We start from the raw sequence: 22603 nt of genomic DNA, 5'->3' as shown, positions 1-22603 counted from the left end.
TGTAGAATATGCTTCTCAAGAACATATTATAGTATAGAATATTTTCAAACTACAAATGACTAAGACATGTTAATAAATATGAGCAAATATTAGTTTTTTTTACCCCAGCCTTGCATGGGGGCCGCAGCGACCTCCGCCGTAGGCAGCGAGACGAGCTCGGCCAAGTGCTTGTCGTCGGCTCCGCTCGCCATGGCCCCGCAAGAGCCGGAAAATGGGTACTGAAAATGGGTAAATGCTCACCCGACAACCCAGAAGTCATATCCGTCGAGATGCCACGACTGCAGCTCATTCTCGGTGTTCTGGAACACGACCTCGACGAACTCGTGCAGGTTGAGCCTGACGACGGGCGACCCGGCGCGCGGCGGCGCCACGCCGGCGGGCGGCGCCGGGAGGCTGTCCCACTCGATGACATTGGCGATGTCGTAGTTGTCCGCGAGCTTGAGGACGACGAAGGACAGGCCGTTTACCGCGCACCGCCTCCGTCCGCCAAGGGCCGGTGACGAGCTCGCGAGCACCAGCGTCCTCGACGTCGGGATGGCGCCGTAGTGATAGAAGCCCTGCGGGTTGGGCCTCGCCGCGCTGGCCGTGAGGTTCCACCGGAACGACCGCGCTTGGTTGACGGACCAGTCGAACTTCCCCGGCGGGCCGGCCGGTAGCAGGCCAGGCGCCCTCGCGGTGGCGCCGTCGTAGTGCAGCGTGCCCACCGCCGTGAGGTTGGCGGGGGCGAAGCGCGTGGACACGAAGGCGTAGTCCAGCTGCGGCTGGTCGAGCGCGACTGGCCGGCGTGGACGTCGAGGGAGTCGTAAACGTTCTGCACGGGGTGCGTCCCCTCCACCTCCCACCAGCCGGAGCCGGTATACCTGGATCCGGACGTTGATAGAGGCCCTGAGACCGACGTTGGAGACGCGGAATAGGTACGTCCCACCGCTGGCGCCGACGAACGCCGGCGGCGACTGGACGCCATTGACGAGCAGGCCGTCGGGCGGCGGCAGGGTGGCGCCGGCGTCGAGGCTCTGCCTGAGCTGCCGGTGGCCAGCCTTGTACCAGTCCCCGACGAGGAGCGTGAAGTCTCCAGCGGGGGGCGGGAATGGCGGGGCGCTGGTAGACGTTGAGCGCGCTGAACCCCCCGGCGGCGCGGTGGAGCGCGAGGGAGGGGAAGTAGGTGAAGGTGCCGATCTGGTCCTTTGCCGCCAATGCAGCGACAAACTTGCCTTGCGGCATGGCCACGGGCCTGCTCGTCCTGAGGCTTCGGCTCGGGATGTGGGCGCGTGCGGCGAGTTGGCGACGGCGGCCGACGCGGTCGGGCTAGGCCTACACGGGGAGGGCGGGGCGCAACACGTGCGTGCGGCTTGGGCTCGGCGACGCTCGACCGTGCCCCCAGGAGAGAGGGAGGGGGAGTGCAGGCAGTGGCGGGCGGAGGAACGTATGGAGGAGTGCGGGCGGAGCGCCGGGGCGGGGGAGCGGGAGGGGCGGAGGGCGAGCTCCGATCCTCCAACGCCACGACAATCTATGGGATTTTGGGCGCGGTGGGTTGGACGTGCGGGTAAGATCACGGAGGTGAGAAAAATAATTGCTTTTTGGCGGAAACACTCTTCAACTCGTGATTTCTACGGATCTACCTTCCTCCCACCTCTCTCGATTAGATGGGTCCAGCGTGAGGGGTACGGCGGATCCGATATGGGTGAGAAATATTTTTAATTATTTTTAATCTTTATAGTATAGATATAGACTATTTATAGTATAGATATAGACTAGTGAGCAACTTAAACTTTATATAGGTAGCAAGACAACAAGATTCTCTATGAGCTCAGACCAACATGCAGTAATTCAAAACATTCTAGAAAAACAAGTTCTGCCTTATTAGATTGAGCAATAACCATGAAGGATGCAACAAACAAGTGGAAAACTTAATCATCTCCTAATTTTCTTTGCAGCCCAAAGGTACACCCGAGTGCTCGAACAAACTCAGTTTCCTTTTGCGAATTAACACCAAGAGAGCAGCTTTGTTCATTGCTATCAATTAAACAATCTAAATCCATTCCAAAATCGAGAATTGAAGAAAAATAGAATAAAGCCATCCTTTCCCCCAATCAGTACCATAATTTATAACATATCTTAACTCCACGAAAACCAACTCACACATTCATCCATATAACAGAGAACTTCACAGTTCACACAATTCATGCACATGAACACGCACAGCTTCCTGCTAAGGGGTACAAAGAAGCCTACAGCCATCTATTTGATCACAGATCGACCACCAATTTCAAAGATCATCAATTTCTGACTTAAAAATAAACTATCAATTTCAGCTATTGCCCGTTTGCCGTGCAAGGCTTCACTGTGCACAGGATCATGAAATTCCCACACTATATTTCCGTGGAATGAGCCAAACCACCGAGAAACATGTTTGCTGATTTATTACCCCCAGGATTAGACAATAATTCCTCAATCCTGATCCCTTAAGAACGCCGCAACCCAAGCTTCCTCCGCTCACGCGACACCTATACAAGGGACGGTGGGAAGAGGGAAGGTGCTAGGTGGGAGGAGAGGCGAACCCCATATCCATGTCATTGTAATCGTTGTCCGCCATCGCCGCCGCCACCGCCGCCTGCGGGGGTCGCCTGCTCTAGGCTTGTGGCGCAAGTGGGAGGGGAAGGCGGCGCGAGGGAAGGCGGACTGCGGTTTGGTTGGGAGGTGAGGCTGCTTCCCGCCTTCCCAGGTACATGCATGTAACATGTGGCTGTATGACGACTCCAATCAGACCGCGTGCCGAGCACGAATCTCCGAATCGGATGATAGCTTGGTCAGTTCCTAAGGTCGGTTCGGTTCAACGGTCAACACCCTCCATCCAACATTCCTCGAGATGCACGGTTTAAACCTTTCAACAATAGTTGCAAAAAGAGAAGTTTCAATATACTGCTCTGTGAGAGCTCACTCATCTTTTTTAATCTCATCCTAGTACTGTTGTGTCGTAAGTAAAGGTTGCTTCGAATCATCGATAGACCTGTGTAATTAGTTCGCCAAATAGAATCCATGAATTTAGATCAACATCAGGTGTGAATTGCTCACTAATGCCTAATAACAAGGAGGTCCATACTTTATGGGGCACAGCTATTTGCTGGTCATGTGGCATTGAATTGCGAGACCTGCCAAACTGGATTTTAAAGAAATTTGAAGCATGAGTTCAGCCAGACGTTGATGAGATAAGCCATACAGTTCCATTTGGAAATTTAAGGCTCAATGCTGAACTATTTAAGACTTTTCAGGTACAGTCTTATCTTTGGGGCCTAATGCCCGCAAACATCCAACTATAACCACAGCTTGAATGACAAAAATAAATTAAAAAATTGATAGGATAAAAAGAATAATACCATTCCAATTTCAACGGTAAATAATATTTTTTTATAAACCCTCTGGGATCCTTTGAAAAAGTAACTCATATATTGATCTGCCTACTAAAACTCTTAATTAGTTCAAAAAAATCACGATATCTTAACCTAAATTCCGTCTTCAACCTCATTGTAATGTCTCTGCCAGCTCCCGACCACCTCACCATCCCCGACGCCGGGAGCTCTTACATCTCTAGCTCTTTGTTTGCACCTCTTCTTCCTCCACATTAACAATAACATATTTTCTTCCTCTCTTTCATCACTTTTTTGAGAATTTGCTTGAACAAAGTATTTTATTAAAAACAAGTGAGAGTTTACAACACGCCACCTCGCTCGCAACCAAGAAAAAATATATAACGCCTTCTTCACCACCCTTCCGAACTCCAACGGCACCACCGACGACACCATCATCTGCACCCCCTAGGATGCACGATTCCCAATTGCTCCGCCTAGATCCTCTGCAATCACGGTGGGCAGCTCAGGGTAGCTGGGATCGGATCCTATCAACTTTGCATCTAAATCTAACCCTAAACAGTAACATCACCAATAGTCATCGCTGCTTGGGAGCATAGCCCCACGGTTGCTTATCAATGCCTCGAGCCTCCGGCGTCGTCGACATGTAACTGTGTAATCTAAGAAAAATTTACGATGCGCAGAAATGTAGGATTGGGTAGAAATCACTTCCTTGCTCGAGCCCAACGGGCCATTTCAGCCTATTAAGTCGAGCTTGGCGTGGAGTGTGGGTGGTCGGAGCCCACCCGACCCCTCGCGAGTCATGGCGGCCGGTTTCTTTGCAATCCGCATGTCGTTTTAGCACTTTCCACTTCACTGAGATGCAAATGCATTTTTTTGAAAGATTTTCAAATGCAATTTCGATGATTGAATCGGGGCGAATTAAACCGCAACGAATCAAAATACAGTAAACGGCCAACACTAAACAAATTACTAGAAAATCCTAGCTATTCTCTAAGAATTAAAAAAAATCACTGCTCCAAACTTTATTTCTACTGTGTACAGATCACCATCAGATTGCTTTTTGGTGGTTACCACACTTGCACGCCCGGCCATGGGCCATGGCTGCGAGGTCAAGGAGGGCTGCGAGAAGAATCAGTAGTAAATTATTAACGAGCGCCAGATCGAATGGATAAATGAAGAAAGATGTGCGTCGTGTGTGCTCTCGTACCTTGTGCAGTACGTGAGGGTGTCGCCGACGGCGCGCCCGGTGGGCGGCAGGACGCCGCAGAGCACCGGCAGCAGCGCGATGGCGGACGCGTTGGAGCTGTACCGCCGCACGAGCCCCGCCATGCAGCCGCACACCGACCGCCAGTTGTCCGCGGAGTCCGCCGCCACGGCGTAGAGCTCCGCCACGCCCTCGCAGCACGCCGCGCCGGGCGCCGGCACGGACGGCGAGGGCGCAGCCTCGCCGCGCCGAACGAAGGCCCCGCAGCCCGCCAGCAGCGACGTCACCGTGCCGCAGTCCAGCGACGCCTTCGGCGGCGACGGGTCGTCGGAGCCCGCCGCGTACGCCAGTGGCTTGCTGAACGCGGCCGCCGCGGCGGCGCACCGCGATGAACAAGACAGGGCGACGGCGGCCGCGGCCACGGCGGCGCCGACTACTACTACGAGAGACCACCCCGTGGCCGCCATGGCCTTATAGAGCGTGGGGGACTTGGGGTAGGTGGAAGTGGAGGTTTCGGCTGAGCTCCCGTTGCTTTCGACGCTTTTCATGTGCGCGTTGCATGCCGTGGTGGTGCTGTGGTGTGAGATCCTGCCATGCATGCGGGCACGATGAGCCAACGGCTTCACGGAGCGGGAAGATTGCTGACGCTGCCTGGCTACCATCATGGATCGTCACGATTGGCAATGCGGTCGGGATCGAATTAGCTACATTTAGCCGAGTTTTGCCATTCATCGACGTATCATCGCACTTATCCGTTGGAAATAATAATATTTCAGAATAAAATAAAATATTCCAGAATAAAATAAAAGGTTAGAGATAACGATGTTCCAAAATATTTTTATCTTATTTTGGAATATTTTATTTTATTCTAAAATATTATTATCTCTAATGGACATGTGCGATGATACATCGTATGTACGATGAATAAATACCCCCGTTTTGATAGCACATGCATAAATGGTCGTTTGCTCAGATGTGAGTTAATTTTCATGACCACTAGTTAGATACTTACTCTCTTCGTTCCGAAATGTAGGTTGTTTTGATTTTCTAGATTTACAGTGTTTGTTAAGCATGTAGATATATAATCTATATTTAGGTGCATAGCAAAAGCTAAGAATTTAGAAAAGGCAAAACGGCCTATATTTTGGAATGGATGGATTAGATGTCAAAGTATGTTGTCTCGTTGTTTGATTAGATATTATCCAGTGGCGGCAAGAATTGTGCCTGTTCAAGGATTTTGATGTTTAGACTACAAAATTGACCAACTTGACTTTATGAAATATACTATATAGAGCCGATTCAACTCAGTGAACTGGTTTGTATGATTGTATATCTTCAGTTATTTCACTTGAGTTTGGTATAAATTCAAAGTTTGGTTGAACTGAAACGGCCCAGACTTGAAGATTTGGGAGGTCCAGATATGGCGCATCAACCTCTCGACAAAAGAGCACAAAGATTCCGCTGGCCAATTTTGTTATGTTCCGTTAACCACTTGTTACTACATTTTCATACCGACGCCAATATGCCTTCTCTCGCAATTAAAACACAGATGATATTGTACCGTCATTGTAATGTGATCGGATAATTCTTATGTTCTGCCCGCAAAAATTGTTTTGCAATGTTCTGGAAGTGAACAGACAGACACCATATTTGCATAAACCCATTCTCGCATCAGCTGCATATGTGATCAAACACCATACTTCCCTCAACGCATTTACACCAAGTAACTGTATACTAACCTCCAATTCATGAATCATTTTACAAATGACTGACGGCGTGTACGATCCAACACGGCCACTCATATAAATCTGCAATGCAGTCAGATCGAGCAGAAAGAGGATGTACAATCGCTGCAAGAAACTGCTAAAATATATTCACGAGTCATGACAACCAATATCGCAACCATCTGTGCGTCAACTATAACTTGAAACTACATGACCGATAATCACAACTCTGTTTGCAAATGAAGTAGCAATGGAGAGCACGACAGTTGGGAGATGTCAAGAAGCTTTGGCAAGATTTTTGACTTGTGATACCTAGACCTCTTCTCTGTCAAGGTTGCTCTTGACAATGTTGAACTTGCACAGCGGGCACGTCGCATTTATGTGAAGCCACTTATCTATGCAGCTGCAGTGAAAATGGTGGTTGCAAGGGAGCTCACGCAGTTCTGCACCATCTTCATATGGGCACAAGCAGATACAGCATTCCTGCATTTAAAATGGGACAATCAGATAGTCTGATTTGAATAGCATTTTCTGACTAGTAGAAGTGAACATCTCAACTTCAAAAAATACTCCAGTTGAACACAAATGCCCAATGCTACAATACTGTATATTACTCTTTATTAGCAAGTCAATAAATCTGGACCCAAACATAATATCACTTTCACAGAGGATGACAAACGTTTGAACTAGCCCAAAATATTCACAACTGAACATGAGCTCCATTAGAACTGGCACGAACCTATAAAGTGAATGGCATACTGCAAGAGTGAGTAATACCTACTGATAGGTGTGCTGCTCAACCAAAAGCTTAGCTCACACATGGGCAAATGGGAAAATTGATTTGCAGGCACTGAGAATGCTACTAAGCCCATTGCTAATCGAGGTCATCTGCTTGTCACATGTCCACATGTATGACACCACACTTGATTGCTTATAACAAAACATGGGGTTTGCCTGTTGGCTCCAATTTTGTTATATATATTTATATTTATATATATATTGAAAAAATATATAGCAACTAGTTGAGCTCATGAGCCAGCTAGATAAGCTAGCACCAGAATTGTTATTTTTTATTTCCAGATCCATATTCCATCATATAGAGTACCATTGCAGCAGAGTTCAATTTGAGATTCCCTAACATAAAAAATGGCAAGTTGCAAACGTACATGCCAAAACAAAGCTGTGTGGTTTTAGATCTACTGTCACTTTTCTTCCTTTGTATATATATACTACTTGAATGATGGAGCATTACATTATATTCCATCGTAAACTAATTCACCGCTTCAGAAATTCCAACATCTCAGTATTTTGAAAGTTTATAGCAAGGTAAAACATTTTTAGAAAAAAAAGATCATTGAGCAATAATCCATATTCTTCTTAAATAGGTTAACTACACAACTGAAATCCGATATAGTCTACTTCTATATAATAAAAATTTTCTACAAATTCAAAGTAAGTTAGATTATTTAAATGTAAATATTAAATCATTTGGAATCAATGTAAATAGTATAACAAAGTCAAAGAAAAATGGATAGTGCAATGCTGCATTTCAAACCCTTCCGCACTCCTATCTATGAAATTGTCCACATCAAATATTTCAACACGGAGCTTATATGTACATAGACAACTAGGATCATAGAGTCAGAACCATGGGAGCTGAGGAAGTAGTAGGACTGCCTATAGCTATAACAAGGTCTCATATACCATATAGGCACAAAGGCACATCATACGACTTAGGAAGATATGAGAATTGAGAAAGGCAACAGAGAAAATGAACAAATTGACATTCTACACTAAACCTAAACATACTAATGCTTAGCCATGTGAACACAAATGGAACTATGCAGGTACTATGACAGAGAAAGGGGGACAACTTCCAAAATATGACAATTGTGGAAGCCAAAACCTTTCCAGATTTAGGCAATATTCAACTGCAATTTCAAATTTTCTGAAAAGCAAACTCCAGTGTAGGAAATGATTAATCATAATATGGATAGATAGATTTAGACCTTGAGCAAAAAAGAAACTTTGACATGGTGTGAACAGTTTGCTGAAATATCCTAAAATCCACAATCATTTAAACACTAAATGGCAATTTCTACCCCATTCAAGACAATCATAGATACCTACAAAAGGGGGATGATAATGCAATGGTATCACCAAAACTTCTCATAATAATGATGACAAACTTACTGCATCCTCAGCTGAAAGAATGTGTTCCACAGGAGGATTAGTGCCACACTCAGTCATCACTCCACCCACAGGTGCTGCAATGCCTGCAACTAGCTTGTCTTGATCACCCATCGTCCGGAATTTAAATTTAGAAAGGTTGTTTATGTCTTCTTCGGATGCTCCCTCCTGCTAAAGTTAAAAATTTGTCTCAGTATAAACAATAACAACAGTGCTTTTCGTTTCATTTGGATTTGTGTAAAGATTCAAGAAGCGGAGAGAAGAGAGCTATTTCCTTTCTGCCAGAAACCATCTTAAGCATGAACAATTCAATAATAGTGAGTATAAGTAGTCATGGTAGTGTCAGAGGGATAAAGCTACAGTGAAAAGGTTCAAAAATCATGGTTATTGCATATCAGCATATATAACATATAAACAATCATGGGCAATGCTTCACTTAAAATTACAGATAACAGTACAGGGCATGCTACTCTTTTTGTGACATGGGGACATCAATGTTCAGATAAGGACAACAACAGCGGTATCTATATCATCTAGAAGGTATTAGCATTGTATTTGACTGAAAAGTTGAAGAAACCGTATTTAGAAGACCATGGTGGTCACAGGAACTGGCATACCTGATCAGTTACAGCATATAAGATCGCAATAATGCATGGAAGACAGCAACAAACAGCAATTCCAATCACACAGGCCAAGGCAACGCAAAAGACCACAAAGAAAACATCAAACGCCAGAAAAACAATTGATAGCCTGTAGAAAAGAAGAGAAAGAAGATCAGCCGTCTTAGAGAACAAATTTGATGAAGATCACTCATATTTTTCTTATTCGCACATTAAGGTTAAAAATAGATATACCAGTAAAGCTGAGGAGCATCATGCGATAAAGCTTGACCACCTGCAGACACCCAATAGAACCCAATGATCCACCATATGAAGGAAAACATCGTGTTCGCGGACTCCAAGTGCTTCACAATACTGAACAAGGTGATGAATAAAATAATTAGGATGTCAAGAGCAGGTGACTTGCATTGAAGTATTAAACTACTTCCTAAGGTGAATTAAGTAAATTGAGTGGAAAAAATGTGAAGAGGGCAGTACAAAACCACCAAAAGGCCAATAATAGACAATTCCATAAAATCAATGGGAAATTTTTATTGGCGCCATTTCTCTGTTAAATATTGGTTCATATTAAACAGTCTCCAACAACAAGCAACCCAGCTCACAGGCTGAAACTCTTGATTTAATTTGTACATCGAATGGTAGTTTCTATCAAAATCACTTGTTTCTGAATGGATTGCAATCAAGTAGCATATTAGCATGCAAGGGAACCTTGAAGAATCAAAAGTAAATATATCCAAAGCATGTTTGTGGCCATTACAGAGAATGCATTCAATAGAAGCATTTTGGTAATTATGAAGTTGGCAACTAATACTGTTATAAAGTTGTAGACACTGGTCATTTAAACATGGGTTTCAGCATTGGGAACTAATAAAGACGGATCCAAATCCTATAAGATCCATAGAGAAATCTCCCAGACCTGAAGCCGACTTCCTAGTTCGATTGCAACTTGCAAAGTCAGAGCGTGCTATCATCAATGACTCCCAAAAATTTCCTTAAGAAGGCAACCTTAACTGAAATAACAAAGTTACACCACGACCAACCTTCAATCATGCCCCTATGCAAAAATTTATAGGCACAGAACATCACAGGTTCTCCAATAGGCATAGACTGCCATTGAAAACCAAAGAAAGGGGGGAAAAATGATGAGTCCCAATAGAGGGGACTCATAACTTCCATCTAGCTCACAGCTCAAACGAGAAGGGCTTGACTGACTCGAGTTTCCGCTAACTTGAACTTACTACAAATCTAATCTACAATCAACAGCATGAGCACAGAAATGGTCAACACAGCTCAACATAAGGAGGTCGTCAGGTGACACGGAACTATGACCAAACCACCATCAGCACGAGTCGGGGCTCGATCCGAGCAGAGCAGGGGCTCACCTGAGCTTGAAATCCCCATCAGCCGCGCCATCCTGGTCCGCCTCCCTGCGCCGGCGCCTGTACTCGACGGTGACGCAGAGGACGTGGAGGAGGCACTGGAGCACGTAGCCCGCGAGCCAGACGCGGAGAGGCACGGCGGGCCGCTCGGCCAGCGAGGCGGCGAGGACGGCCGCGGCGACGGCGACGAAGGCGAGGTTCCAGAGCACGTCGAGCACGACGACGGGCTTGGAGTAGGCCCAGTCAGTCTGGCGCTCCTCGAGGTGCTCGGCGGCCGTCTCCCGCACCGCCACGGAGGGCTCCCGCATCAGGCGCCGGCTCCCCGTGCGGCGGATGAACCGCGCCGCGCCGCGGAGGCTCGTGAGCCGCCCGAGCGGGCCCCCGGCGCCGCCGGACGACGGGGAGGCCGGTGATGGGAGGAGCGGCGAGGACGGCGAGGATGGGTCCCCGCCAGAGGAGCGGTGCGGGGAGGTCGACGCCATGGCGGGAGCCAATCGGCCAAACCCTAGCTCAGGTGTATTTTTCTCCTACCCTTTTTGTTCTCTTCTTCCTCCTCTCCTCGCGTTGCTGGCGGTGATTTGGGTGTGGTTTTGTTGGTGGCGAGTTGGTTTGCGGGCGTTTTGCTTTGCTCGTGAGTTCGGCGACCGACGGCGGGTTGGCCCCTTGGAGGTTTCTAGCGCCGTTTTTTCTCTTCTTCTTCTTTGGTGATCTTTCGTTCAGGCCCTCGTGTCTACGTTGATTCCAGGGGGCTATCCTTGTGAAAATCTCGTATCAGTCCCTACCCTAATAATAGCCGTCACTTGGCAGTTGACAATAGATGTGTACATTATGCAGGGGCTGAGAATTCGTTGACTCGTAGAATAGTCTCATTGGCCATCGTCGATGGATTGGAGCATCAGGCGGACCCAACCACCAACAATTCAGAGGATAATTGGAGCTGGATAGAATAGTCCACGCATGCACACGGAGAGAAAGCAACATCACGGCCTATAAGCAACATCACGGCCTAAAAAATAAGCTGGCTTGGAGCCTAGGACTAGAAGGTTACAACTCATAATTTGCATCAAGCTTAGGATTGAAAGTTATAAATATTCTGGTCATTGGGCCGACCCAGTAATAAGTTAAAAAATAAATTTAAGGGAGAAATAAATTAGAGTGATATGCCATCATAATTAGAAAACATTACTGGCTAGCCACTTATAATTAGAAAACATCACTGGCTAGCCACTGCATCCCTGTCAATCCGGGGATGTTTCTATTTCTAGCGCCGCTTTTTATTTCTTTGGTGATCTTTCGCTCAGGCCCTCGTTCTACATTGATTCGAGGGAGCTGTGAGCTGTCCTTATGAAAATCTCGTATCAGTCCCTGCCCCTAATAATAGCCGTCACTTGGCAGCTGACAATAGATGCGGGCACGTGGTCAAATGGTACTCAGATGATGACTACCAGATGGTAGGATCAGACAGTCCCAGCAACCAAACAATTCGGAGGATAGTTGGAGCTGGATAGAATAGTCCACGCATACAGAGAGATCAACATCACGGCCTATAAGCTGGCTAGGTGCCTAAGGGCACAAGTCATAACTTGCCACAAGCTGGGTTTTCATCATCGTGTGCCCCTAACATGTTGCATCAAATGAAGTTGCTAACTTCTCAAAATAAAATATGGAGTTGCTAACTTCCTTCTCAAAATATGGAGTGGCTAACTTAAAATAATAGTGTTTGCACGAGAATGCATACTTGACATTTCGGATAAAATACAGTCAAACTTTTTAGGACTATGATTGTCAATAATTTTTAAAATGTTTAGTTTGAAGACATGAAAATCATATATGCGCATTTTTTTAAAGTATTTTCATAGTCTTATGAATTTATCAGATTTTAAAATAGGTTTAATAGAGGAAATAATCGAAGTTACACATCAAATATCGTTAAAAGTTAAAAAAACTCAAATTTTTTTACTGAAGCTAGATGTCATATTTTTGGTGGCATTGATGCTTTCAAAGTGCTTCATGATGCTAGGAGAAAGATAGGAAAAGTTTGGTTAACGATATATAGGACTCAAGTTCACTGCTATAAAAATAAATTTTACTCTCTTTTTTTTCTAGGCGTGGTAAAAAAAAGTAACCCGTTCTAACAAAAGAAGCGGGGTTACCGTAGCTTCCGAACCGCCCCTGAAAATATATTTTTAGGAGGGGTCTTTAGAAATGACCACTATTGTTAGAGGCAGGTGATGTCATCACCCGTCTTTAGAAATGCATTTCTAAAGACGGGTGAGGCGTCACCTGTCCATAAAAGTAATTTTCAGTAACGAGTGATGGCATGATCCGCCCCTACAAATGATCCACACAAATAAATTCATAATATTTTCATATGATCTTGGATGAAGTTAAACTTTATACCAAAATTGTAGAGGTTTATGATAACCTTTTCATTTAAAATCATTTAATAGTTCAAAAGATTATTATAAGTTCTCTAATTTTGAAATCTAGAAGTATTATGAATATGGTAGTGCAATTATATAAAAGAGGTTCAAATCTTCGGTAAATTGGCATGGTATCACACTTTAAATGAATTTTTATCATAATAGAAGATTCAAAACATAATGCATAGAGTCTGATGTACATTCTCCGTAAACTCATCATTCATCGACTTCTCACACTAGTATCTCGTACAACTTTAAGTCATACTTTGAGGTTTCGACAATCTAACATTTATATATAACAAAATATGATTGGGATATTTTTTTCTATATCTATTATATGTATTAGTTCACAATAATCATAGTTAGAAGTTTCATCTTTTTATTTATTTATTTAGCTATATTCCAAAATTTATACAAATCTTTGGAATAAAATAGAAAACCAATTTTAGGGGCACGTGGGGGTGTAACCCGCCCCTGAAAATGTATTTGCACTAGAAATCTATTTAAGAGTTAATATAAAACAATGTCATATCTCATAGAGTCACAAGTGACTGTGTAGCGTGGTAGACAGGAGGGTACACGCGAAGCTTGAAGTAAGCGGTTCGAACCCCGGTTAACGCAAGTGTGCATATTTCGTTGAAAAAATTGTACCTCTGTATAAGGCTTGTGGTGGTGGCAGATTGGCTGAGATATTTTTACTTTTTTATTTTGCTATTTTTGATTTTTTTTCTATTTTTTATTTTTTAAAAATTGATTCGTAGGGGCGGGTCACCCGTGATCTGTCCTTGGCAATACAACGGATCACGGGTGACCATTTCTAGGACAGGTGACAGGCTATGGGGTGATCCGTCCCTGAAAATGCATTTATAGGTACGGACATATTACCCACTTCTATAAATAGCTATTTGTAGATGTGAAAAGTAGGAACAGGTACCGCAATCCCCTGCAAATATTATTTTACCGTCCCTAAAAATGTTTGTTGTAGTAGTGGTTCAAGGGGGAAAATTGTAAAGTATCTGGGATATGAACACAACTACAATATGCACATTTGAATCATAGTGCGAGTCATGATACATCGGTGTGAATTTTTTCGCATGTACTCCGTATATATAAAAGACAATGTGGAGACTTTCCAGGTTCCTATGCCTGCTTGCCAAGCAACGTGGGCATGTTGAAGTGTGCGGGCCACTCGCAACGAACATTCACCAAATAAGACTTTTAAACTTGCGGGTGGTCGCTCGCCGCGACCCGTTCGCAGCGAATGAAGGTCCTTCCTTTTTTTCTCCTTCCTTATTCTATCCTTATTTTCCCTCTTTCTTTCTTCTTCCTCCAATGCCCGGCGGCGACTTGCCGCCGCACCGCTACGCCCACCACCCGCCCCCGCCTCGCCACCCCACCCGCCACCCGCACCCGCATCGCTGCCGGTGCTCGTCCCCGCACGCCAGCACTGCCCACCGAGGCTCCTCCACCACCTGGCCGGCGCCGCCATCGCCACCGACCTCGCCGCCCACAACCCGCAACCACCAACTAGGCCCCGACCTCCCTACTAACCCTGCTGGCCATGGAACCCCAAAACCTCCAGACCCCAAATCCCTAACCCTAACCCCTCCACTGTGCCGCCCCCGCCGGCCTCCACCGCCGCCTGCGGCCAGCGGCAACTCGCCACTGGCCGTTCCGCCCACCTTCCCGCTGCGGCCGCCTTCAACCCCACCCTCCTCTCCCCAAGTCCTGTGTATCGGCGATGCAGTTCGTTGGAAACGATTGCAACGAATGTTCGCTAAATAAGATTTTTGAGTGTGCGGAGCTGACCCACTGGATTATGATCGCGATGTGATGGGCGTGGACCGTTTGGTACATTTGTAACAGCCATGACTGGATGTGTTAGGTTGATGTGATTACCACGTGACCGAAAGGATAGAGGGTTGCCCCATTGCAGATACTTTTGGCATCCTCCTTTTTTTTCTAGCTAAACATGATCATTTTTTGTGCCAAATCATATGATCTCATTCGGAGAAAAAGTCAAGTGATATTGTGTTGTGATTTGAAATTTTGAGCACGTGTGATTTGGAGAAAAGTCAAATGTGTTGCCAGCAAGAATAGAGGATTATCCCATATTCTGTTTATTTTTTGGAACAAGAAGAATTATCCCATATTCGGATAACTCATATACCATGCTGACTGAAGGACTAAGGAAGAAATAAAAATCTTAGCCTCCTCAAACAAAAGAAGAAGAGTCGGAAATATAGCAGGTGGTGCACATACTCCGGCCTTGACCAACCCTTAAGTCAAACAAGCCAGAGTAAACAAGCTGGACTCTGTCACAGCAGCGGAGCAGCCCACGCGTCAAGTAGTGGTGACGGCGTCGTCGGCGGGAAGCAACAGTACGTCTTCAAAGTGGAGCATGGGGGGCCCAGCGGACAACGTAATGCGCGAGTCGAGTATAACTGAACCTCAGAATATGCGGGTGGGACATCATCTAACATTCAGAGTTTCAGACTCAGAGAGAAAGAGGACATCTTCCACCTCTCAAGTCTCAACCATACCGAGATCCCGTCGTGATTTCCTCTCTCACGTCCCCGGCTCGATCTCACTGGTGGCCACGGGTCTGACAGACTTGATGTACTAAAATGAGGGCTCTTCAAACCTCACTTGTTGCAATCTATAGCCTGGACTCGCATATCCCTTCCTTGGTGAAGATGGGAACGACGAAGTAACACAACAGACATTTTCCGACCTGAAACTTGAAGAATCACTTGGTCATAATCTTCCACTTCCTGGATAAGCCAGAACACAATCTTTTCCGCTGCAACCGTTGGAAACCATAGGAGCAAAAGTTAATAAAAGGTGGCTTTTATATCTTGTGAAAATTGCATATTTACCATTGCTCTGAGCCCCAACAGCATCCTTACTAGTGATTGTTTTTTTTACTTTCATCAGGGAACAGTTGCGGCGGCACGGCATCATGAGTCGATATGGTTTTTATTTCATCATTAATGCAACAGATATATGTTATCCGATTTAACTATACACAATACAGAATCTGGTCCTGTAAATACAACAATTTGCACATATAAAACTTGATTGTTCATAGGCTTGCCACGGGCATTATGTAAAAGGTGGCCCGAGATGTGTAGCAGAGCTTCTTGGTGTCCTTGAGTCTGAACTCGATAGTGGTAACCACGACCGACCTGCCTTTCCTCAGTATCTGCGCTTCAACATCCACTTCAGACTGCATGAACATGGACAATGGAATTAAGAGAGTAAACGCTTGCACTCTGACATGTAAAATATCTGAAAATGAGAGGAAAGAACTCAAATGGCTTTAATGCTTTATATTCCTATCATTCATTCACTTGCCTGGATTTTTAGAAGTATGTTTGAAAGACCTTTCTACTAGAAGTATTACGTTCGAGTTTTAACTTCGGTGGAGAGTGGTAATGCCATGAAATTTTGGGAGTGGATTTGTAATGCTTGAAAAGAAACTTAGCAACCCTAGTACAAAGACAGCACAGAAAAATGAATTATGGCAACAGTGAAAAAACAAGTTCTGTGCTGCCCTTCCCAAGTTTATGGAACTGGCAACAATTGATAGCAGTATACTATTCACAGCAACATCAATGGGGTTCATTAGCTACAAGGTTCTCTTTGCGATCAGCAGATGAGATAACTTAATACTTCGTTTTCATACTTCTCCTACTCTCATGTACTGGACTCAAAACTGAAATTGCATGATTATGGGAGTTAAATGTAAGGATACTGAAGCACTAATGTCTCACTGAGATGGGGCTTCGCCGCTTCACAGCGAGTAGCATGTTGAAGAATATAGACCTATGAAGTGGCATCTGGTAGATTTATTCCAAATCAAGACCCAAAATTTAGGCTCAGGGTCCGCTTTATCACATTCCAATTTCCCAACAAGGACTAAGTAGCACAACACAGATTACTACTGAATGGATGAGGAATTACTAGTGGCAACCTCAAGCTCTCTCATCCTTTTCCTTAGGTTATATAAATCATACAGAAGTCAAAACCTTTTAGAATGTGAAAGTTATAACATCCAAATCAAAATCTCAAATTATTACAACTTCGGATCTTTTGAGGATGAAAACCCAACCCTCTTATAATGATTATAAAGGCCAAAATCCATATTAAACCCTCTGTTTCAAAATAGATGTCAACATCAGAACGCGATGGAACTTTAAGAAACTTGATCTCAAATGTTGGGTGGAGGTCCTACAACAAACAGACCTCACTCAATCAAACAAACCCATTTCTGAAAGGTTGTAAAACGACACACAAACAGTTACTCATTCACTGGATTTACTGATTAAAGAAGCAATAGCAAGTTTCCCAACCCCGATTCCCCCATGGTATCACAAGCTTGACGAATAACCCACTCAATGGATGCCGGATGGTATGGAGGTCGAAATTGTTGGGAAACCAAAATGCATCGTGGTGCCGAGGATTTAGTTAGAAGCTCACATCGAGGCGCGCGGCGGCGAGGTAACCGGTGCTGAGCTCACCGAGGAACATCTCCTTGTCCCCGGCAGCAGCCCGCGCGCACGCCATCCCGACGGCCTCGGCTACGGCCGCCACCGCGCCGCCGTGGAGCGTGTTGTACGCGTTCTGCACGCACAGCCCCCGCGAGAGCAGTAGGTAGGTAAGAAGCAGGAGCAGGAGCAGAGCAGCAGAGAGGAATTTCAACGGGGCGCTCAGTAGCAGTAGTAAGCGCAGCTCACGGTCACGGCGGGCGAGACGGCGATGGTGCAGGAGACCCGCGGGGCCGGGGAGGCGGAGACGGCGGCGGAGGAGAGGATGGCGCGGACGAGCGAGGAGTAGGCGTCGGGCTGGTCGGCCGCGGCCGGGAGGCGCGCGCCGGCGCCCAGGGCGCGGATGAACGCTAGGGCCACCGCCCGGGAGTCCGCCGGCGATAGCTTCCGCCTCGGCTCCTCCTTCTCCATCTCCTCCCCCACCTTCGCTGCTCGCTTTTCTTGCTGCTCCGGCTGCGGTCGGGGCGAGTCCGTCTTATTAATCACGGGCGGGGTTGGGTGGGTGGGCATGTGAGTTAAGGCTTCCAACGGTGTTTCATGTCAACATTTCTACGAAAACTACGTCAACATTTCTACAAAGAAGGATGTAACGCCTCTCTCTCAATAGAGAGTTTTATCTCACTATTTCATATATCAACGTACTACTTAAATACTGCAAATAAATAACCAATAGAATTTACTCAATTGTGTGAAGATGAAACAAAACACTCTCAATGGAGGTTTCACACGGTTTGCAAGTTCTTGGAAATGGGTTAACATAGTTTCATCCTCATGAAACTCCATGAAACTCTTATTTCTTAAATGATGTGCCATATTATCCAAATTGCTGATGTGGCAGGCTAATTAGTGCCATGAAACATCCCATGAAACTTCCATTGGGATTAGCCCTAGTGGTGTTTGTTCCGGAGCGCTATCAAAAGAATCTTGTTATTGTTATTTAGAAATCTTAAATAAAATTTAATTATAAAATTAATTGCAGAACCTAAAAATTCACGTGACGAATTTAATGAGGTATATTAATTTATGATTAATGTAGGGTCAATATAGTATTATTGTAATAGTAAATTATATATTAATTAAACTCATTAAATTCGTCTTGCAGATTAGCACCGTATAAAATTTTATAAATAGATTTTATTTAATATTTCTAAATAGTAAGATTTTTTAAAGTGACGAGGCTAAGTCCCTCGAAATTAAACGGGGTTTTAGAGCTTGTTTGGTTCCCATGATCTAGAGATTAGATCTGCACTTTTAGTCCACTTTTGGATCTTGAAGAACCAAACAGGTGGTTTAAAAATGCATGTCCAAAGTTTAGACCTTATTAGACCATTAGCCCTTCAAGGTGTGCTAAAAAGTCTAAAAGTGGTTTAGAGTAGGAAGAAACACATCCTATCTTCACATTCACCCCTCTCTCTCTCTAACTGCCCGTCATAATTAAAGGGAAAAGGTATCTTTTTAATATTCTAATCTAAATTTTAGACCTCAAAACTAAGCAAAAAATTTAAACTTAAACTCTTCATTTGAGGATCTAATCTTTAACAGTTGAGCTAAAGTTTAGATTAGGATATCCAAATAAATGAGAGACGATGTTGGCCAGCCACCTGAAATCGGGTGGGGCGCAACCGCCCAAGACCTTCTAGAAGAGGTCCGCGAGCGCCGCGACGAGAGAGAAGGGAGAAAGAAGAGGCAGGCCGGAGGCTGTGGGCCTGGCCGCCTGGGCCGGTACCGTGCAGCTGTTTTTCTTTTTATCAAGTTTTCGATTTAAGTTAATTCTTTTCTTTTAAAGTGAGTTATATGCTCAAATAAACCATGAGATGCAGTTCTGAATTGCATAAAAAAGTTACAAGAAGCAACAAGAAATCGAAAAGGATGTCCCCAAACCGGTTTCTGTCAAGAGACCCCTTCCTATTATTTGAGCCGACAGCTAACAGAGCTACCACTCGTTCCATGGTAGTAGCAGTCCGTACCCGCGTACCACACAAATTGTTCCCAATTACTCCTTTAAAAAAAATACAACTCTCGCTTCCGGAGCAGTCAAGCAATCCCAAATTTGATCAAACTTAGTACTAACATTTATATTACAAATAAATATCATTAGATTAATCATGTAATATATCTTCGTATTAAATCTATTTAGAGATATAAATGAATGTTCGTATCTTTATATAAATTTGATCAAAGTTAAAATTGTTTGACTCTTTCAGAAACGACAGTTGTATTTTTTTAGACGGATGGAGTATTATCCATTTTAGGGCCCGTTTGAAACCCTCATATTCTCAGAATCCAAATGCTAGAATCTGGCCAGCTTCCAAACGGGCCGGAAGGATTACAGAAATTGGATTTTCGGATTCCTATAATCCCAGAAGCTAGGCGGATGCCAGCCCGGCGGTGCCACTCCCCGCACGCGGGCCGCACGTGCCGCTGCTCGCCCATATGCGGCTGGCCCGGCGCCGCCGCTCCCAGCCGAGGCCGGCTAGGAGGCACGCGCCGCCGCTTCCCGCCGTGGCCGGCCAGGCGGCACGTGCGGCTGCCGCGGCCGGCACCGTTCCCCGCCCGCAGCTGAGAGGCCACCCGCTGGGCCTGCTGCAATCTCCTTGGTCGATAGGGGAGAGAAACGGGATCACGGGAGAGAGAGAGAGAGAGTAGAATCGGAGAAACAGTCAATGGGAGGGAGAAGAGATAAGATGGAAATATCCTTACCATTTTACAGTATAGTCCTTATAGTCCTTAATAGAGATATCTCATAGACCGGTGAAATGGATACAAAATGAAATACGAAATTGCATTTTTTTTAAGGATTACAAAATTGCATTAGTTATGGTACGAGAGGTGTCATAGCCTTTTCAAATGTAAACCAAATTTTCTTAATCCATCAAAATCTAACTTCTCCAAAATCTAGAATCTCGTCCAAAAGGTGCCCTAGTAGGGAAGGTGTGAGGGTGTTTGTACTGCTTTTATATCTACATGATTGTACTCTTGCACGTTGTATCTTTATGTGTCTTCGTGAGTAATGTTGAGCAGCAGTTTGATCAGGTTAAAGGTCATATGTATTGGTGGAAAGTAGTGCTCCATTTGGTGGCCGAAAGAAAAAAATATCAAGGGCATATAAGAAATGTATGAACCAAAATCCAAAAAAATCTGATTCTAGAGTCCAAGAATCCAGACAGCACTATTCAGATTCTAGTCATAATCTAAATTTTGCAAATCCATCCAAAATTCAGGATTCCAAAATCCACCCAGGCTTCCAAACGGGACCTTAGGACAACTCCAACCAATGCCTCATCCAAACCCCTACTCATCTTTTGAGGGTTCAGACGCGAAAAATTGTCTCCAACCGACGCCTCACCTGAGCCTCCTCTCTCATCCGAACTCTTGTCCATACCCCCGACCTCCTAGATATAGGAACTCCTACACGAGCCCTCATCCGTCCCCGCCACCAACTACCGCGACTCGCGCCATGGCTCGGAAGCCTCTGAATCGCGACCCCGCCCTCATCGATTTTTGGTTAAAAAAATAACCTCAAAACATGCTTTAAAATAACAGTTAAAAATGTTGCAAATATTATCCTTCCACAAATTGTGGTTGCAAAAATTATGATTTACATATACGAAAAGTAAACTTTGTTAGTTACAAAATATGAATAAAGTAGATACGAGAGGAAATATAAGGATCTAAATGAGAGTTTGGTTGGAGTGCATAGACAAGTAGGGGGCTAGAATATGGGTGAGAGGTCCTCGTATGAGAGAGTAGGGGTTCGAATTTGAGGGGTTGGTTGGAGTTGCCCTTATTCATCTCTTGCAACCCTGGCATACTATTTCACAAGCAAATATTCTAGACACGACGGTCACCCCGGATGCTCGGCGTTCTAGCTTAATTTTGGTCTGTCTGTCTGTCTGTCTGTCTGTCTCTCTCTGGATCGAGAGATCAACCAATCGCTGCAAATTATCAAGGAGCTAGATCTTTGAACTACTTCAAGAAATTTCCTCAAAGCACAGAGCACTGTTGTTTGTGAAGATCGACTCGATCCTGCACAGCGAGTGCTGGATGGCGATGGAAGAAACAATTGGGGGGAAACAAAATCTGCACATCAGAGGGTGTATGAGAGTTTCTCGAGGATGCTCACGTTGACTCGCGCGGCGGCGAGGTACGCGGTGCTGAGCTCGCCGAGGAACATCTCCTTGTCCCCCGCCGCGGCGCGCGCGCACGCCATCCCGACGGCCTCCGCTACGGCCGCCACCGCGCCGCCGTGGAGCGTGTTGTACTGGTTCTGCACCCAACGCGCCGGCCCGGAGGTAATCAGGAGAGGCAGAGAGACTGTGATGGATCGAGAGAGCTACTTGAGAAGCAGGGCGCTCACCGCGACGCCGGGGGAGATGGTGAGGGTGCAGGAGACGCGCGACGAGGAGACGGTGGCGGAGGAGACGATGGCGCGGACGAGCGCGGAGCAGGCGTCGGCGCGCTCGGCCGATGCCGGGAGGGGCACGTCCACGCCCAGGCCGTGGAAGAAGTGCAGCGTCCGCTCCCGGGACTCCGCCGGCGACAGCCGCTGCGGATCAACCGGCGGCGGCGGCGGCATCTTCTCGCAAGCCTGTTTGGCTTCTGCTCCTGCCTCCTCCGGTTCGGTGGCTGACTGCGGTCCGAGTCCCGGGCAGATTTGGCGCAATGATGGATGACGAGTGACCGACGCATCGTTGCCTCCAAAGGGACAGCAAAACAAAGAAAGAAAGAAAGCCCACGAGGCCACGAGCTGCTGTATCTTTTCTTTTCATTTTTTTCATTCGTATTAATATTCCTAAAATTCAATCTTTTGTGGTTAAGATTCGTATGTTTTGCTTGTTTTTTATGTTGTGAAAATGACGGGCTCCAACAATTTGAAAAACTTAGGATCACCCGCTTGTTAGTAAGACGACTTACAGTCGACTTAAGTGTAGTGGTGTAGCCCGTACCTGCACAAATCGATCCTGGTAAGCCAGATATTATCCACTCTCTTCATCTCATGCAACCCTGGTATACTCACAAGTAAAATATTGTAGACTCGGCAGTCACACGTACTCCGAGAATTATACTACAATACTTACAATCCCATTCCTTGCACAATTATCTTGTAGCAATCTTGTATTGATGTCAATATCACTTTTTTAATCC

The 22603-nt window shown here is 45.5% G+C and overlaps 2 protein-coding genes and 1 pseudogene across 4 annotated transcripts; all 3 read right to left on the bottom strand.

The window, feature by feature from the left end:
• Positions 1 to 236: 236 nt before the first annotated feature.
• Positions 237 to 1221, bottom strand: LOC112880874 (annotated as a pseudogene).
• A 4981-nt stretch (positions 1222 to 6202) lies between these two features.
• Positions 6203 to 11139, bottom strand: LOC112882418 (E3 ubiquitin-protein ligase At1g12760-like). 2 transcript variants are annotated; one of them, XM_025947474.1, is made up of 5 exons: positions 10489 to 11139; positions 9341 to 9460; positions 9104 to 9236; positions 8490 to 8654; positions 6203 to 6779 (listed from the first exon to the last, which is right to left on the bottom strand). In XM_025947474.1, exons 1-5 carry the CDS (start codon positions 10965 to 10967, stop codon positions 6609 to 6611), a joined length of 1068 nt encoding a protein of 355 aa, XP_025803259.1. In that variant the 5' UTR covers positions 10968 to 11139; the 3' UTR covers positions 6203 to 6608. The 2 variants fall into 2 exon arrangements, with proteins under 2 accessions (XP_025803259.1, XP_025803258.1); XM_025947473.1 differs by having other exon boundaries at positions 8490 to 8657; positions 10489 to 11136.
• A 4732-nt stretch (positions 11140 to 15871) lies between these two features.
• LOC112883186 lies at positions 15872 to 22133 on the bottom strand. 2 transcript variants are annotated; one of them, XM_025948447.1, is made up of 3 exons: positions 21816 to 22133; positions 21582 to 21725; positions 15872 to 16137 (listed from the first exon to the last, which is right to left on the bottom strand). In XM_025948447.1, the coding sequence occupies exons 1-3, from the start codon at positions 22032 to 22034 to the stop codon at positions 15994 to 15996; spliced, it is 507 nt and encodes a 168-aa protein (XP_025804232.1). In that variant the 5' UTR covers positions 22035 to 22133; the 3' UTR covers positions 15872 to 15993. The 2 variants fall into 2 exon arrangements, with proteins under 2 accessions (XP_025804232.1, XP_025804231.1); XM_025948446.1 differs by lacking the exons at positions 21582 to 21725; positions 21816 to 22133 and adding exons at positions 17391 to 17534; positions 17648 to 17983.
• Between the last annotated feature and the right edge of the window lie 470 nt (positions 22134 to 22603).

The sequence above is a fragment of the Panicum hallii genome, chromosome 2 (genome assembly GCF_002211085.1).
Source record: "Panicum hallii strain FIL2 chromosome 2, PHallii_v3.1, whole genome shotgun sequence".
NCBI lineage: Eukaryota > Viridiplantae > Streptophyta > Magnoliopsida > Poales > Poaceae > Panicum > Panicum hallii.
Note: the sequence above shows the minus strand (reverse complement) of the source record. Positions and strands in the feature narration are given on the sequence as shown.